The following is a 19685-nucleotide window of genomic DNA, read 5'->3' on the forward strand; positions in this document are numbered from 1 at the left end:
CAGAGCCCATGCTTTGCATCCCAGATTCAATCTCTAGTTTAAAAGATCAGGTGGCAGGATAATGGGAAAGACATCTAGTCACTGCTAGTCAGTGTAGACAATACTGCGCTAGATGGGCCAATATTGGCAGCACACAGCAATTTCATCAGTTCTTGGATGTGCTTTCTCTAATTACACAGAAAGAAACGTTGGAGCGAGAAATGTTTGCTAGTTTTCTTTTAAGGTTGAGTCTGTCTTCCTTAAGTCTTCTATCTTTTAACTGCAAAGCCACATGTAGAATGGGAGAGGCAAGACAAGAAAAGAGGAAGCATAAGGAATAATGCACTCTCTCCAGATTAGTTTCATTCATTACAATTTGCTTAAAGGCATTTTGTCTCCTATAAGCAGATTGAGACAAAGTGTATTAAGCAATTGTAGCTTGGGTGGGGTGGGGCCTGGGGGACACAGTTTGCAGGATTTGGGGGAAGTCATATACTATACGTGTACTTAACCCAGGGGTCGGCAAGGTCTACCTCGCCTGGGCTGGGTCACTCCAGGGAGATCTCTCCATGAGCCAGATTGTGTGTGTGTAAGTGTGCGCATGCCGACAATTTCCGGCGTCCGCCCAGATGTGATTTCTGGCCCCGTGGAAATGAGTCCTCGTGCCACGCTGTGCCGGCTTAGCGCAGTGTGTGGGGACTCGCTGAGAGCGCGGCTCAGTTCGGGGGCGGCTCATGGGCCGGTTAAATGACCCCTGTGGGCCGCTTGTGGCCCATGGGCCTTAGGTTGCCTACCCCTGACTTAACCCAACAACCAGACTTGACTTAGCAATGGCAATGGGAATTCTAAGCAGGGATGTTGGCTCTCTCACTGAGAAGGACTGGACCGCTGTGCAGGGAATTACTAGATACTTAAAGGAAGTCATGAACTGTAAACTGCAGGTCAACAGCAATCCAAAACTATTAGGATACATTGATGCTGACTCTTTGAAAGCGAGATGTTTCATGCAAGAACCAAACACATTGGGGTGAAATACCTCTATGTGTATGACATGGTACAAGATGGACTTGTTGAATTGGCGTATTATCAAACCAAAGAAATGACAGTCGATATTCTGACCAATCCCCGAGCAAGAGACAGTTTTGAGAACCTTTGAGTTAAGATGGGACTCCCGGTGGTTCATTTATTGAGAAGGGGTTTGTGGGATATTCAGTTTCATATAACCAACATGCTTAAGTTTAATTAATTCATGAAGGGGTTAATACCATAGAGTAGAGTATGCTGTCCTGACAGGCTTAACTATCTACTTCCCCTCACCTTGGGAGGAACTACATAATCAAGCCTTTGTTCTCCAGTTTACTTGAGATGCTCAACATGTGAAGAGTTGCTTGCTTCAGCTCAACTGCGTGGCTCTAAGCATCCATTCTTGAGTTCCTCTACCAATAATTTAGGAACTTCTGCCACTTTGTAACTAAGGTGAATATTACTGCCTGAGCAACCTTTTTTGGAAACACAAGAACCTGACCTTTGAAGAGTGTGTAAGTAAACAATTTTTTAAACTTACCAAATGTGTGGCCCTTTTCCTATGCTAGGGGAAGAGGGAAACATTAGGAAAGGTAATAAAATTTAGAGTTTAGACGGAAAAGGTTAAATTATATCTTTACTGCTTCCAAGAGAGAAGAATTTTTCTGTTAACTTCAGTGCCTCATCTCAACTCTGTAATTTGTGTGGCTGTAGGTTGCTAGGTTGTTTTATCTGGATTCTTTGGTGTGATGTCGCAGATGGAAGTTCCACCCATTGTTCAGAATTCCTCTGCTGCCCCCTCCCCCTTGCTACTTACTTGGTCAGTGAGGAGGCTCAGTTGCCGGGCTGCTGCTAATATTGGAGAAATATGTGGTGAAAGGAAAAAAAGAGGTTGTAAAGATGGCAACTAATGAACCTAAAGTTGCCGTTGAAGAGTATGACGTAAAGACGCTAACTGATGAACCTGAAAGCTGCTCTAAACACTCCCAATGGCGGCCCAAGTGGGATAGTAAAGTGCAGTACCTTTTAAGCTGTGCTGGATTTGTTGTGGGTCTTGGAAATGTGTGGCGTTTTCCATACTTGTGCCAAACCTATGGAGGAGGTAAGAGAAAACTCGCCTTTTATTGATTAGTTGTGTGATTGTTCAGACTAAACTATGACAAGCTCCTCTTGTTCTAAAATAATACGTGTTTGGGGTGTGCCACACCCCTCTAATCTCTTGATCCAGCAACTGTGAAAATTTAATCAATGCTTCTAATTCTCGGAATAGCCAGGCTAGTAGCCTCCCAGTGATGTGTTAGCCTGGGTGGTGAACCATTACGGGAGATTAAGGAGCTCTATGTTAGATGTAAAAAAAGTCAGAGGTGGGAACAGAGGTGGCCTAAAATGGTTCTGCAGAGGCAGCTGCAAATACTTATATGTTACTACTCTCCACCTGATGGCCTCAGCTGTGGCAGATGACAACTAGAGGGAGGAGACTCTCACAGGAGCTGTAAAAGTGGGGGGGGGAGAGTACTTTTTTGGTGGGTTGGAGAACTGTGTTGCTAAATAAAATAAATAATTCCATTTATATCCTGCTCTTCCTCATGAATGACAGATGGCTAAGTGCACAGAGCAAAACAACAACACAGAGACATTGGGGACAACATGTCCCTAATTTTTCTGATAACTTCAATGCCTCACTGCAACTCTTATGATTTGCATGCAGAGCTTAATAGTATTACTGAATGACTTACAACCCAAGCTTTAAGTCTTCTTGGGATTGTTATCCATTGTTACTAACTGATTTGGTTTTACTGCATGGATTTAATGCCTGAGTGAATCCAGTTGTTTACTTTCTTGGACTAAATGGACATGGATTTTTAAAAGTGTTTGGTTTTTTATTGGTAAGAAACATGATAAAATAAATAGTCTTGCTTCTAGGCAACTGTGACAATAAGAGTTGTTTAAAAGTGATGTTTCTGTACTTTGACTCTTAACACTGATAAATGATTTTAAAATACATATTATTTCTTGTTGAAAAGTGAAGAAATTAGAAACAAGCTACTTTGTCCAAGAGCAACTTCCTTTGCAGCATCATTCCTCGTAACTTTTTGCCAATCTCTTCTGCTTCTCAAGGAAGGCAGATAATTTAGACATAGACCAAGTTAGCTATGAACACTTGAGCTGACTCTAGCTGATTCCCCTCAAAGTTGATTAACTTTGGTTTTAGAAAACAACACTGCCAAATCAAAAGAGACAAAGCCATTTTGTTCCACCACTATATGACCTTTAGGAACATGATTGGTAGGGGAGGCATAAATGCTTTATGCTTTCTGAGTTTTTGAAGTATCATATGACAGAATCATGAAAGCATTGTCCAGAACGGATTCTTTACAGAGAGCTCCCCCCCCCCCAAATTCCAGAATGTTAAGAAATGAATAAAAACAAGCTAAAATGTAACTGCAAAAACAGCAATTTTTTCACGACTTTCACCTTCTAGATCTTCTACAGCAGGTCTAATTTATGCAGTTTAATCCCCACCCTCTAACAAGTTGTATATTATAACAGTTAAGGTAGCACCCCCAGGTTTTCTTACCTCAGTTGATCACGATATGAAAAAAAACAAACCTCTCTCGGTCAACTGCTACAGCTTTTTTGCTTTGGTTAATAATTATTTTACGTACAACATATGTACCTAACAAATGCTGCTGGTATGAAGATAATACTAGTAGAAAGTTAGAGATGGAGGAGGGCATGAGCAGTGGCGTAGTATGTGGGGGCCAAGGGACGTAGCTTCAGCTGCAGAATTCTGAGGGGGCACAACCAGGCACCCCCCAGGCATTGGCTTCCCCACCCTGGCGAAGGCAGCAAAGCAGTGCAGGCCCATGGAGCACAGGGAGGGGACAAGGGGCGTCCCCAGTGCGGCCTGGCCTGGCCAGACATGCCCCAGCATGGACAGGCAGCTGGCACAGCAAGGCCCCACTTGGCTGGGGGTGTGCTTCGCCTGTGTCGGGGGCTTGCCCGGGCGCTGGCAGCCCACACTATGCCACTGTTATGAGCTAACTGCTTGGAAATTGTGTTTCTAGGAGCATTCCTGATTCCATACATGACCACGCTTGTGTTGGGAGCCATCCCTGTATTTTTTCTTGAATTAGCTATAGGGCAACGCTTGAAAAAAGGCACCGTTCGACTCTGGTCGCACATCTCACCTTACCTGGCAGGACTGGGTAGGTTTCTGCAATTGCCTTTACTTGAGAATATACAATCTTCTAATCATTGCTCCTTCCTGGAAACGCACAGGCTATATGAGGCTGTAATAGCAAACCCAGCAGAGGTAGGGTAAAAGGTAAAGGACCCCTGGACGGTTAAGTTCAGTCAAAGGCGACTATGGAGTTGCAGCGCTCATCTCGCTTTCAGGCCAAGGGAGCCAGGGTTTGTCCGCAGCTTTCTGGATCATGTGGTCAGTATGACCAAACCACTTCTAAGCATGACTAAGCCACAGCAATACCTATTTATCTACTTGCACTGGCCTGCTTTCCAACTGCTAGGGTGGCAGGACAGAGCAATGGGAGCTCACCCCGTCGCACGGATTTGAACCACCGACCTTCTGATTGGCAAGTCCAAGAGGTTCAGTGGTTTAGACCACAGCGTCACCCGTTTCCCAGTAGTAGTAAACTCAGCCAGTTGCATGCCTATCTGTCTGGAACAGGGGTCAGCAAACTTTTTTAGGAGAGGGCTGGTTCACTGACCCTCAGACACTGTGGTGGGCCAGACTGTGCGTGCACACGTACGCACACACGCACACACACGTGCATGTGGCGGAGAGGGGATTCTCTCCCCCTCTCTTCCCCAGCCCCTCTCCCTGCTTTCCTACCTCCTCCGGCACTCTGCCTGCGGTTGGGAGCCGGTGGTAGCGCCTCTCCTTTCTGGGCCAGCTTTCTCAGACGCCAGGCGCAGGGCCAGCAGGCGCAACAAGCTCCAGCCAAAGCCCTGTGCCTGTCACAATGCCCATAGCACAGCTATGGACGGAGAGGCCAGCAGGTGGGCGGCGAGTGAGTTGGTGGTGAGGCTTCGGATTGGCTGGCTGCTGGCACTAATCAAAGCCCAGCTCCCTTCCTCCGCAGGGCAGGGAGAAGCTGGGAGGGAGGAGCCGCCACGGTATGTGTGTGTGTGGGGGGAGGCCCCTGGGGGGGGGAAATGGCACAGCCCGAACAATCACGCCAATCCAAGCGGCGATTCCCAGACTGTCTGTCGGCCAGATCCAGAGGGCAATCGGGCCTGATACGGCCCGTGGGCCTTAATTTGCCGACCCATGGTCTGGAGGATAAACAGAGCCACTCGGGCAGCTTGTCCGATTTCACCACCCGAGGCAAAATTGGAATTGCCCCCCCCCCCCAGTTTGTTAGCACTAAAATTTAATTCACAGAGCAATGTTATTTTTCCATTGTGGAATCACGCTCTTGCAATATGTATGTTAAGCAGCAATTGTCTTTGTTATGCCAGTTCTGCATGTGCTTGTATATTCCACAGGTTACACTTCTATGATAGTGTCCTTCCTAGTGAGTGCGTATTATAATATGCTTTTGGCCTTGATTACGTGGTATTTTATAAACTCTTTTCGAAACCCATTACCTTGGAGTTTCTGCCCAACAGATACCAGCAAACCAGGTGAGTTCCCACGTCTCTTGCTTCTTTCTGTTATTAGTATCTGTTTTTGTATGTATCCTTCAACTACCGCATTGAATTGTTTGTCCAACTCTGCCACAGTCAGCAATTGTCAGACCCAGGTGTGTCCCTGCCATGCCTCCTTTGGCCCTAGTCATAGATTTGGATAGGCAAGGTCTAGACACAAACCCCTACAGGTGCACATTTTTCTGTGTAGGCTATGCAAACATTATCAGCTTTGTCTGTGTGTCAGGTTGCATTTGTGCACACCAGAGACAGGATAGGGCTGAACTGCACATCAAATGTGGCTTGCAAGTATTCTTTTGGGGTTGAAGCTGGTTTGATGGAAAACACACAAAATAGCAACATTTATCAAGAATCTCCAGGCTATATTTGCACTTCACGGTGGTTTACCTTTTCATTGTTTTGCTAAAATTACCGTGTTGTCTGTTTGTTGCTGCTACCAAAAGGACAAAATGACAGAGAAAGCTGTACCTGTAAGTTGTACAAAAAGGGAATAGGATATGAACTGAGCTATACACTTGGCATACTAATGCAGCAAAGGTAGAATAATAATATTTTTATTTATACTCTGCCCATCTGAATGAAGGAGCAGAGAGTTCACATTTAAGGCATACAGTAGCTTAGTTTAATAATGGTTTAAAGTGCTGTGTTTTTTTAAATTAATTTTATAAATGTTATTAGCAATTCACAAAAGTTTACAGAAATTATGAAACCAAAAATTGCGATTTGCAATCAATAACCAAGTAATAAGCAAAACATTAAAATAAAATATTCAAAACTTAATTAAAATTAACTGAAATACAAACTTAACTAAAATACTTAATTTACTTTAATACAAACTTATACTCTCCCTACCACCACCAACCCTCCCCCCACCCTTTAGTGCTTCCAGCCAATCTCATATTGCGCCTTTTTTTGTTCTTTTGCTCATATATATACCTAATTTCTGATTATATCTTAATATATATTATTGTGAGCCTTCATAAATCTTTTGAGAGGTCGGCATTTTCTAAAAAATTTGCTATATAACCTTGAATTTTTTTTCAATCTTTATTCTCTCTCCCCCCCCCTCTTTTCCCCCTTTGATTTCTGCTTCTTTTGTTGCCAGGTTAATATGAGATCATTTTCAATTGCCAATCCTCTTTCATTGATACCGTTTTGCTCTTCCAGTTTTTTCCTATTAATAATCTCACCGCTGCCGTTGCATACATTAAGATACACCTATCCTTTGGTAGAATCTCATCGTCTAACATTCCCAGTAAAAAGAAATCTGGTTTTTTCTTAAATGGATATTTTAATATCTTTTTTAATTCCTTATAAATCATTTCCCAATAAGGCTTTATTTCTTTGCATTTCCACCAGATATGGATGTATGTACTGGTTTCATTATGGCATCTCCAACATAAGTCACTACTTCCCTTTTTTAGATACATTATATTCCCTTAAATGCTGTGTTGATGGGGCCAATAACTTAAAGCAAGTGTGAGAGAACTAGACGCCCTCCAGCTATTACTGCACTACGACTCCCACGATCCCTTGGGTTACGACTCTCAGAATTCCTGACCATTGGCTGTGCTGGCTGGGGCTGATGGAAGTTCTAGTCCAAAACATCTGGATGGCACCCTATTAGGAAAGTCTGTTAGAGCATGGTGCGGATAACACCAACATTGCAGGTTCGATCTCCGTATGGGACAACTGCATTTTCCTGCCTTGCAGGGGGTTGGATTAGATTATCATCAAGATCCTTTCTAACTCTTCTATGATTCTATCTGTTTTGATAATGCCTTCTGTGCTTGTTATTTCAGAGCTTATTGAAGAATGTCACAAAAGCACACCTACCAATTATTTCTGGTATAGGTACACTTTAAACATAAGCACAGATATTGGACACAGTGGCCCCCAACAGTGGTGGCTGGTTTTATGTTTGGCAGCCTGCTGGATAATTGTGTACATTTGTACAATACGAGGAATTGAATCAACCGGAAAGGTGAGCAGGGATTATTACAGGACACCTGTATTTCACTGACCTGGTCCTCATTGAGATGGTAAAGCCATCTTTGGACCACCACGTGAGACAGCAGGCAACTCACATGAACGAATGTTGTATCATATTTTTTAAGAGGCACCTGCCCATTGAAAACCAATGTGTCTGGGAGGAGGCTAGGTTAGAATCCATATGCAGGAGGTATTTTTTTGCATGTGTTTGATCAGCAAATACGTAAAGCAAATGAGAAGAAAATTATGGATTAATTAGCTATAAAGTACAACTATAAGGAACACAAGGGTTCCCACTAGACCGCAGGGCTAAAGTACCTTGGGAAGGAACAACAGTTTAGATGGCCTGACTCGGACTGCATCATAAAACGTCATAATGAATAGTCAGTTGAAAAATATATTGCTTTTGGGGGCAAAGATGTTGAGCTTTTTGGCTACCATACGCCCTGACATTTTAACCAATTTAGACACTATTTTCGGATAATGAATCCCAGTTATGTCCAGGAAATTCTGGATGTATGGATCAACGCAGCATTCTCTGGTGACTTTATGCACCTAATAAAACAACTGTAGCCTACAGTGTTGGTCCTTAAGTTGTTACAAGGTGTTTTCTACCTTTCCCCCTCCCTGCAACAGAGCAGAAGCTGGTTAATACATGCATGCTTGCCTCTTTAATTAGTATCCTACTTTTCATCGCTACTCTTGCACACCATTTTTTTCTGGTCACAATCAGTCGGTTGGACTGGAGAACTGTCTCAAGGTCACCAGTGAGCTTCATAGCCATAGGCACCAACTTGCACAAAATGTTGGGAGGGGGCCCCCACTTCCCCCACCTCCCTGCACTTCTGCGGAGCACACCTCCACAGGTTTCCTCAATTCTTGCCTGCCATGTTAACCACTGCTGCACCATACTGGATGACACCATTATGTGGCAATTTACACACATTCCTGAGCTGCTGTAGCTCAAACATGGCAGACAGAACTTCTACATTTCTTAAAACCACCCTAAACAAAAACAGTTTATCATGGAGTTGGATTCAGCTGCCAACTGTTCAATAATTTTGTGTGCACAGTATCTGTTTCATGGTGTTGCCTTCACCTGTTCCTGACACTCACTTTTTTCTTCTCTGCTTTGCTCTTCCTCTTAGGCAATATATTTCACAGCTACATTTCCTTACCTAATTCTAACATTATTCCTTATTTATGGACTGACTCTCCCAGGAGCCGTTCACGGATTACTCTACTTCATGACTCCTAATGCAAGTATTTATTCAATTGATCCTTGGTGTTCCAGATGATGTACGGAAAGTCTAACTTGGTCTTTTAGAAGAAAGACCACACTTGTTGGTCTGAGGAAGTGTGCATGCACACGAAAGCTCATGCCAAGGACAAATTTAGTTGGTCTCTAAGGTGCTACTGGAAGGAATGTTTTTTATTTTGTTTGGTCTTTTAGAGGTGGCTTTGAACTTTAAACTTTCCTCCATGCTGCTTCTTTGCTTACCACTTAATACTAGCTGGGATCCACACACATTCTGGCAATTGTACTTTGTTAACTCCCTCTGGAATCTATGAAGAACAGAAATTTGTGTAAAAAGTGCCCATTTCTAGAACTCACGAATATAGGCAACCCTGGGTCAAATCTTATTTCTAGGCAGCCAGGGCAGAACTACACTTCATTGTGCAAGCATGGGGTGTCCCAGTTCTGTATTTGACATGTAATGCTGGGGCAAATGCAGAGAGGAAGAGATGCATTTGCAGAGGAAGCCAGTGGGCTGGTACTTAATCCTCCTTATGCCCACCAGTTATTCCCTACAAATGCTCCCCTTGGCTGCTTTTTGTTTCTCTGTCTGGCAGGGTCCAAGACTGGAAGGCGCCCAAGTGAAGGTAAAAGCACCCTAGTGAGTATTTGTAAGGGAGTATCACCAACCATGGAAAGAGTTAAGCGCTCTCTCCTACACACTGATTCTCCCCCTCCCAACAAGCCCCCAGCAGACAGTTTGTGAAACACTTGTTTGCCAGTATAATGCATTGTTCTGTTCTGAATTTGTTGAATTCAGAAAACACACTAATTTTCCACTACTTGCCAGGAAGGCCTGTACCAGTGAAATATACACAGGAATTATGAGACTAATATTGTGTTTATCCCTGAGCTCTCTCTGTCTCTGTATCTCTCATAGCTCAAGAAGATCAAAAATCCACGTGCCTGGCTTGATGCAGCCACCCAGATTTTTTCCTCTCTCTCTTTAGGATTTGGGGGACTCATAGCATATTCAAGCTACAACCCGTCAATGTAGGTATAATCTTGCAGTTGTGTTAGCTTTCGCTCACAATGTGGAGAGGAGCTGTTTGATGCAGTCAAATATACTTCTACGAGATAGCGCCTCATTGATCTCTGGAGACAAGACTCAATTATCATTTAGCCCACACTGGAGCCCAGGAAAAGCAGCTGGCTCTGTTTGCTTGATGTTTCCCTATGTGAGAGTCCCAAAGATGCTCTCTATTGTTCTTTCTGCAGTGTTGGGCAAAGTTCAGCTACGTTTGAGATGCAATACTTTATGTTTAATGAAAAGGCAAGTGACTGAGGTGGCTGCATGCTCTCAATATAGCTTATGCCTTAAGGTTCCTGTGAGAATAAAGCAGCATAACTTGCTTGTATGCTACACTGGAATCCTTTGGAGAAAAGTGAGCTCTAATTGTGATAAATGTATAATATTCGGGGCCTCTCCATTCCCAGAATGATGAAAGATTTCAGGGATTCCAATGCGTGTACCAGGGCTGGTTTCTGTTGAATGAGATCTCAAGAGTCTTACTGACATTTCTGTGGCAAAAGGCTTTATTTACACAAATATACAGCATCAAAACTCAGACGGATCCTCCTCCTCCAGTAGATTTCTAGAACCCCCAGTGCCATTTCAGTGGATTTTCAGAGTTTTAGTCAGGTCTTTTCTTTTTCAGACTCTGTTCTAGGGTTGCCTGCTCTTTTCTCTTTCCCACACAAAAAAATCGAGGACAATTTTTATTGTAATTATTGGTAGGTTTTAAACATTTTTTTTACATGTTTATAGTTTTCATTCTATCCATGTTTAATTGTATTTCGACAATTTTTCCCCTCTAGTGGTTCATGTTTTTAAACTGTAAGCCTCTTTAAGTCCTGTCAGGGAATAAATAAATAAATAATAATGACCGTTCCCTATATAAAAAGGGGCGCACATTTTGCGCGGTCACGCACAGCCCCTGGGAACCCCTGGACAACCCTTAGCAGTTCGGAGGCTGGCACCACCTTCGCAGACTGGGTAACTGTGGTCTCCGCCCACACAGCCAGCTGTCCAATCCAGCTGGAGGAGGTGTTGCCAGGGGGGATTGGCCAGGTAGGAGGAGGTAACCATCCAGTGCACACAGCAGAAGGCGAGACATACCTGGTAACCATCCAGTGCACACAGCAGAAGGCGAGACATAACCCTGAAGTCTCCCAGATCCCCGGCTGGGGACTGGGAAGGATAAACGTCCAATGCCTGAGCCATGGTCTCCCTACATCTGAATCTTAATAAAGTTGTGGCCAATTTTAATCCCATAGAACATTGTCTGGTGTCATTATTCTGCTCGGGGGCTGCCTGGGGTTTTGGGGGATCCGCCTGACCGTGCAATAACAATGACAAAAAGGATATATTCCAATAGTGCCTCCAGCTATGTAGTTTCTGCGACAACATGCCATCTCTTGTTTGTTTTACTGTTCTGGGATTGAAAATATTCAGTGAAGAATAGAGTACAAGTACTTGAAATAAAAAATAAATGTACAACATTAGATGTTATAGAATCGGTGCTGTCCTTTGTAACATTTAATCGGGTTGTTTTGTACTTGTTTTTCCTAGAAATGACTGTGAACTGGATGCTGTCATGATAGCAGCAGTAAACTCTATGACGTCTTTGTTTGCGTCAATCCCAATTTTTTCGATTCTGGGGTTCAAAGCAACAATGGCCTATGAAGACTGTTTGGCAAGGTGAGCCGTTCAAGTTTCACAGTTAGGGACCAATTTAAGGTGTTGGTCCAAGCCCTCTGTTCACAATTTTTCTTTTTCATTGTCTAGAATTTTGTGTCATTTCTCTCTCTCCCCCCCCCCTTTAAACCACCTTATGGGACCCCAGAGGGCAGAATTAAAATAAGATTGTAGCATAGAACAAAAAGTATACAATCCTGCATGTTCCCTTTTTGTGTGGGGGTTGCGTTCCGGGTCCCTGTGCACGTCAGTGGTTGCTCATAAACCAGTACTGCCCCTGGCCTGCCCCTATTTGAAGCAAATAGCTGTTGTTTTTGTTAGGGACTGTGGCAATGCAAATAATTTGTATCATTCCTGATTTTACTGACAGAAATGTCAAATACATCACCAAGGTATTCAGGAACGACAACATCACTGTAGACAGTGGCGCATTTTGGCTCAGATATTTGAATGGAACAGATATCAATAAACTTGCATCTCTCAGGCTGGCAAATTGTGATCTCCAGTATTTCCTTGATAAGGTATCGTACTTGCATTGCTATGAATGAATGGGGCTTCCTTCTCTGGAATGGGTCTGCCATGGAATGGAACGGGTCTTCTCTGGACCTCTGCCATGTTGCAAGGTGGTCACAGCCCTTGGTCTTCAGCTACTGTTGATGTGATGGCCCAGGCAGGAAATTCTTTCAGAAGTGCTGTGTTTAGCACTTTGGCTTCATACAAGCTGCTCTGTCTCTGGTAAACTAGCTTGTTACTCTACCTATATGTATGAATGCACAGAGACCACAGGTTGTTTGCCTGGTTATCTCCGAAGAAACACAATCTACCTTCCCCACCACAACTACTGTTACTGGGGTATTCCATGGCCACTTTTTTAGTCACAAATACTTGCACAAAGAAGATGGGGCTCAGGGTAAAACTCTAGTGCAGCTTGAGAAGTTTCGCCTTATAGTTCTACAGAGACACACATGAACCATACCTGTGTTTGCATGTATGAGCACTAAAAGAACCACAGAAAGCAACCTGTGAGCTTAGGTGGCTGCTTTTATTATTATTTTATTACTGTTCCTTCACCCTTAGCTCCCAGGGCAAGTGACAAGGATTTAAAATACAACACTAAAAACAGATAAAACAGATTATGGCAACTTAAGGTAAAGGGACCCCTGACCATTAAGTCCAGTTGTGACCGACTCTGGGGTTGCGGCGCTCATCTCGCTTTATTGGCCGAGGGAGCCGGCATACAGCTTCCAGGTCATGCAGCCAGCATGACTAAGCCACTTCTGGCGAACCAGAGCAGCATATGGAAACGCCGTTTACCTTCCCACCAGAGCGTTACCTATTTATCTACTTGCACTTTGAGGTGCTTTCGAACTGCTAGATTATCAGGAGCAGGGACCAAGCAACGGGAGCTCACCCTGTTGCGGGGATTCAAACCACCGACCTTCTGACCAGCAAGCCCTAGGCTCTGTGGTTTAACCCACAGCACCACCACTAAAACATGGTGAGTCCTAAAAATGCACATCTCAGGTTTTGAGGGTCAAGGTCAAGAGGGTTTCCCCGCCCCACCCCAATAAGAACTTGTCATCGGTAATGACTGTATCTTATTCCAGGTGATGGCTAAGTGTATTACAACATTTTGCCTTTGCATTAGAATAAATGACATTTAGAAATCAATCTGACAGATTTTACCACTATTTGTGAATTTTGCAGAGTGTTTCTGGAACCGGCCTGTCCTTTATTGTGTTCACTGAAATCATCATTAAGTTGCCTGGATCGAACACTTGGGCGATTCTGTTTTTTCTCATGCTGTTCAATCTTGGTATAACTTCCATGTTTGGACTTGTTCAAAGTGTCTTGACGCCTCTCACAGAATCTCGTATTGTGTCTAGCTACATATGCAAGGAGACTGTATGCGGTAAGGCATCTTCCTCAAATACTTTCCTTTGCTGATAACCATGCTCAAGATTAATATGGTGCTGTACTCGGTTCAAATTGCTTCTCATACATTATTTCAGCAATCGTAAACAACAGCAGCTTAACATTATCTCTGTATTGCAGATGGGAGCTGAGATAGGGTTCGTGGGCGAGACAGTATTTCAGAGGGGGAACATCCTGGCTCATTGCTCATTCTCTTAGCTGCTTCCATTGTTTCAAGATATGTTCTTTCTAGATTCATTAACCTCCCCAGGGAGGTTTGGCTGGCACCTTCATTATACACCTTTAGGTGCCAGGCAAAAAAAGTTCCTCTTCAACCAGGCCTTGGGCTAATTCTATGACCTTTTAAATGTGTTTGTGGGAGCAGGGGTTATTGTTTCGTTTTTGTTCTTTTTTCTTTTTTTTCTTTTTTCATCTTATGAACTGCCCTGATATCTCTGAAGGGTGGTATATAAATTAATAAACAGTAATAAAAAAATTAACAATAATCTGGGGAGCAGAAACTGTATAGTCTTAATGATGCCACATTGCACCCATTAACCGTTAAGGATAGGGGAGAGGCAGAACTGAACAGACGTAATGGGACTGATTATAAATGCACATGTAAACACCAATGGTTAGGTTTTCTTTTATTTCATTTGTGTTAATTGACTAATGAATGTTGTTGTCTTTAGGTTTAATATGCCTTACTGCCTTTCTCCTGGGCCTGGTTTTTACTCTGAGATCAGGAAACTACTGGCTTGAGATGTTTGATGCCTTTGGGGGGACCATGCCTTTGCTCGTCATTGCCTTTTTTGAAGTGATGGGTGTTGCATTTTTTTATGGAATGGAAAGGTAAGGCTATGTTTCTTCGCATATGTATCTGGATAAGTCCTTAGGTGCACAAGCAAGTCAAGGCAGATGAACACATGAGGCTGTATTCATAACTAAGCATTTAGATTAAAATATGAACGCACTATGGAGAAGCTAGGCTAATCCACCTACATCTTGTAATGCAAATCAGGATTTTATAGTGATGGAGTGCCTTGCCCCCCCCCCCCAGCCTGCTCCCCCACTTACGTGGAAACTACCTCTAATGCTTGAAGAGGGTTTACAAGGTAAACTGGTGTCTAATCTGAACTGCTTCAGACTGCTTTAGTGGGTAGTGTTTCAAAACTGAGCCATTATGTTTAATATGAGGGGAATTCAGTCTGAAGAGGTACAGTCACCAACAGCCATTGCTATTTGAAGTGGTACAGCCCAGGACGCAGGTTTATCAGCACCAGTGAGAACTTGTTCCAATTTCTGCAAGCTTTAAATGGCAGTCAGAAACTGGCACCCCTCATCAGTGGATCATGAGAACCAAGCCCATTGATAAACTGGTGAGGTGTGACACTTCTATTTCCCTCCTTTATCCTGTGAAAACAACATTCTAGGCAACAAACCTTTATTTAGTCTATTTATTTATAAAAGCATTTCTGTACAGCCAAATAAAACACTGGGGTGATGTACAACATTAACATAAAATACAACTGTAAGCAGTACAAATAATTATGGAAGTAGCTAGCTCATCAAAACCTTAAAGAGCAATGAAGGTCTGATGGCATAATAAGATCTTTAAGAGAAGCAGGAAAGTCAAAAGTGAGGTTGTCTGCCTGATCTCTTACTGGCCTAGGTGCAGCAAGAGATACCTGGTTATTGTATTTGAAGTATAATCCCATGTCCGCCTGCTCAGAAATAAATTCCATTGCATTCAGTGGGAATAAGATCCCAGCTAAGGTTTGCAGCCTTAGGCATAAATTGGCGATATACACCCCACAATTTGCAATAGGATAAAGGTTTCCTATCTGTTGTGTTTAATTCATTTATGCAAACGATCATTTGATTGGGGGTGGGGGTGGGGGAAGGGTTCATGTGGCCTACTTAAAAGCCCAAGCAGCTGTCAGAGAGGATAGATCTATATTTGAGGTAGTCCTTAATTTCAAAATCCCTCTGGTTTAAAAGATGAAGAACTCTAGGCAGGGAGAGGAGAAGCTTCAAAGTTTCCCATGGGCAGTTAACACCTTGAAAGGAGACGGAACAGGCTAGCTGGTCAGTCTTCCCCACTATGGAGACATGTAATACATTTCTATTTCAGTCACAGAAATCATTTCTAAATTGGCACATAAATGTTTCACACAAGCCTGAATCCTCTTTTGTTTGCATTTCCCTCTTTTGAGTGATGCTTATGTAGCTGCTCTACTTGTTCCTGCATTCATCAATTGATGAGCATGCATGCGGTCAGAGGAGAAACAGAAGTTTAACTGGCTTCATTTTTAATAAGGTTACATGCAAGTGAATTCTCCACAGATCCCTCATTAAATATATCCATTTCATTAACAGAATCAGTGCAGATGTGGAAGATATGACAGGAAGACCACTAAAAGCCTATTGGAAGGCAATGTGGCAATTTTTCTCCCCAGGGGTAATGCTCCTAATTTTTTTTTCCTATGTACTTCTTGAGCCAGCTTCAACCTACAATACTTGGAACCCAAATCATGTAAGTTACCTTCATACAAGTCAATACTAGTATTTCCCTAATTTGCATGCATTGGGGTGGGGGTTGAGCTCTCACTCCAATCTTGCAGCTATGAACTCCTGAATTGATAAAGATGCTTTGCTTAAGCACAGAATTCCTGGGCCATCACCGATGGTACACTAGGGCTTAGGGGGTCCTGCAGCTAATGAACCTCATCAGGTTTTTAATGCTTCGGGTTTTTTTAGGTATGCTGTAAGTCACCCAGAGTGGCTTGGGGAACCCAGTAAGATGGGCGGGGGATAAATAATAAAATTATAAATTATTATTATTAGACAAGTATAATCAACTGAGGATGCTTCATGTTGGCCTTTTTTTTTACTGTCCTGCCTCTTTTCTTTCAATCAGACATTTAATTAATGGTTTTACATTTTGATTTTATTACTCTGCTGTAAGCCACTCTAAGAGCATTCCTGAAGAACAACCTAAAAACAGGTTGAATAAACAAACATCCTCTACACACCAAGCCCAAAGATGCCATCAGTCATATACTATAGCCCACCAAGGGCTTGACAGTGCTCCTGGCTCTTGCCATCTAGGACACAAAGCTAAAACAGGCTTTACAGAACCCTACATGCTTGCTGGGCTGTTTCTTCTTTGTGGGGCACAGGAGGTGTGTGTCTGCTGTATGTGTAGTGAGCCAACAAACTTGCGTATGTACCTCTCACAAGATGGTATTGCCTGGAGAAAGACAGGGCGTGTATCTACAGTAGTGAACAGAGGAGGAATGACCGCTGGGGGTGGGACTCAGAAGGAATGCCATAGTGCACCTGTAGCAGCAAACATGCTTTTTCTGTATCGGTCTCTACAGCCACAGTAGGCGCTGTAACTCTCTAAAGGTTTGACTTTACCCACAAAGGCACCCTCTTCCACTTTCTCCCAAGACAGATGGATTCCATTGTGGTTCCCAGCTAGTCAACCATACAGACACTGACCAGCCCTAGATCTGTTCAGCTTCATGAGTTTTCAGATGATAAGCCTTGATGATAACTGTTTGCTATCAAGTCCCAGCCTACATAAAAACAGAGATTTTAGCACTTTGTGTGACAGGAGTGAGCGTTCATAAAAACAGTGTTTTTTGTTAGACACAACATGCTGCTAGCACAATGGGACTTTCTTCCCCTCTCCTTCTCCCATGGCACCCCAAAATTTGGGTACAGAAGGGGAGAATAGGAAGAGAACATCCCATCATGTAAGGAGACATCCTTGTGCTGATAAAGCCATAGTCTTAGCCCTACACTGCATGCAACTCAGGAGTCTTTCCTTTCCCTTTTAGAACATTGCCAACTTTTGCTTAGCTCCCACTTTGAAGTATTAATCAGCTGTAATTCCTGTCCTCACTTACCTGGGAGCAATCCCCATTTAACCTGATGGGATTTACTTCTGAGTAAAGGGAGATACTTAGAATTTTACGTATTTTAAAGTTTTGTTGGAAGCTGCCAAGAGTGGCTGTGGAAACCCAGCCAGATGGTCAGGATACAAATAATAAATTATTATTATTATTATTATTATTATTATTATTATTATTATAGAAGATTGTGCTGTTTAGTGTGGCTTTCATACATAAACCTAGGTTTGGTGTTGGTTTGCTAGTGTGGCTTTCATGCAATACATTCGTTTCTCCCAAAGGTACATTTTCCTGCAAAAGAGACAAAAAAGTATCCTATCTGGGCTGTTGTCATCTCTGAGATGCTGGAATTTGTACCATGTTTGATGATCCCTTTCGGAGCCATTTACCAATTTTGGAGAATTATGTTGGAAAAGAAACAGCTACAAATAACACATCCAGACACCAGCACTGGTAGCGCCTGATCTTAACTTTTGTTTCGGTGATCTGGTCACCCTTGTTTTCCCCATCCTATCCTGACCAATAAAAAACCCCACACATATACCCTCAAATTTAAGGTATTCAATCAGTAAGAATGTAAGGATTTCTATGTAAAACCATTTTCTAAATAAATGCATCTTTATATATAGCACTCAAGAATGTTCATAATACATAACACATAATTATCTTGTAAGTCTTACTACACAAGGCATGAAAGGCAGGTCCACATTCTAATCCCTATATTACAGGTGTGGGGGCTGAGACTGAAAGAAAGTGCTTTGCCCAAGGCCATTTGGTGCATGAGATTTAGAAAGGGGAAAACTGCTAGGGGCTGATTAGAAAATGACATTATGTGGACACCCTCCAAAACACATATGGACAGAACATGATAATTCCATGGTAAGGGACTTTTGGAGCAGCCTGCTTAGCGAGTGGGTGAGGGATTGCTCTTCTGCTAACTCAAGGCAGTCCCTGTGTCGGTGTGGAAGAAAGGGGGCAACTTGATACGTTAGTTCCTTCACTAAACCCCAGGAGGGGATCCTGGGGCCAAGGCCCACTGCAGCGCTTAGTAGGGGTTTTCTCCCAGAAAACCCTGGAATTTGAATGGGACAGGACAATAAAGGGGAGAACCTCAGTGCAAAAGGGCAAAGCCTCCCTCCGGCACAAGCGTCTCTAAACCCAGATAGTAAGCACTAAACTCTCCATAAAATAATAATCTGCTAATTCAAAAACACCCCCCTGACACAAAGAGCTGATCTAAAGTTTAAGTCAAAGCAAAAGAATGAACATATAACAATGAAATAACGTAGCAAGAGGAGGGGTATGTTAAAGATTTAATAAGAACACAGAACGTTAAAAGAAGGGGACCTTCCCACACAGCATCTGATAAATTCTGTTTATAGCTTCATGAAGATGAATTAAATTGAAATTTTAACCTCACCAGAACGAAAGGACCAGTGGAGCGGAGGAAGCGTCCATTGGGCGTTTGTTTGAAATTTGACGGGGGAAATACAGACTCTGGAGGAGCTTAAAAGTTTAGAAGTTGCTTGGGAGATTTGCGAGTTTGTGGGCGTAGGTGACTGGTTGAGAGAAAGGAAAGAGGTGGCGTGTTGGATAAACAGTAGATGACTCAGCATGGAGAAGTACCGCCATAGCAGAAGTGAATTTAGACAAAACAACCTCCTGTAGGAAGAGAAGCTAAAGAGACTGCGAGTGGCGAAGAAGGAGAGATCTAAAAGAAGGGGAAGAGGAAAGGAGGAAGCAGCGCGGCCCCTAGAAGAGGAGACTAAATACACAACGCAAGAGAAATAAACAGATAGTAATAAAAGAGACACAGGTGGCACCTACGGGTTCGACTGGAAACTACATCTAGTCTGGAAGTTTGGTTTCTTTCTTTGAATTGAATTGGAAATAACAAACTCTTTAAGATTAAAAATTTGAGGGAGGTTTATAACCCATTTCATTTTTTTAATATATTAAGCGTATTTTAAAATGCCATGAAAAAAATGCAGACAGATAAAAGAGAATTGAGGAGAGTGCAAGAAAAATATAAAGATGAAATCGACGAGCTGAGGAAAGTACAGGAGGAGAGCTGGGATGCAATTGCTGTATCGGAGACAAGGCATTAGGAATTGACACTCTGTCTTAGAGGGATTAAGGAGAGCCAAGAGGAAATCGCAATGTTAGTAAGGAAAGAACTGGCAGATTG

General features: G+C 42.9%; 1 protein-coding gene across 1 annotated transcript; it reads left to right on the forward strand.

The window, feature by feature from the left end:
• Window positions 1-416: 416 nt before the first annotated feature.
• On the forward strand, window positions 417-17963 carry LOC118090403 (sodium-dependent neutral amino acid transporter B(0)AT3-like). Its single transcript, XM_035126095.2, has 12 exons — window positions 417-2104; window positions 4071-4211; window positions 5515-5652; window positions 7479-7660; window positions 8817-8927; window positions 9846-9958; window positions 11538-11666; window positions 12034-12184; window positions 13371-13575; window positions 14270-14429; window positions 15957-16113; window positions 17779-17963. Exons 1-12 carry the CDS (start codon window positions 1903-1905, stop codon window positions 17959-17961), a joined length of 1872 nt encoding a protein of 623 aa, XP_034981986.1. The 5' UTR covers window positions 417-1902; the 3' UTR covers window positions 17962-17963.
• Window positions 17964-19685: the final 1722 nt, after the last annotated feature.

This window comes from Zootoca vivipara, chromosome 8 (assembly GCF_963506605.1).
Source record: "Zootoca vivipara chromosome 8, rZooViv1.1, whole genome shotgun sequence".
Lineage (NCBI taxonomy): Eukaryota > Metazoa > Chordata > Lepidosauria > Squamata > Lacertidae > Zootoca > Zootoca vivipara.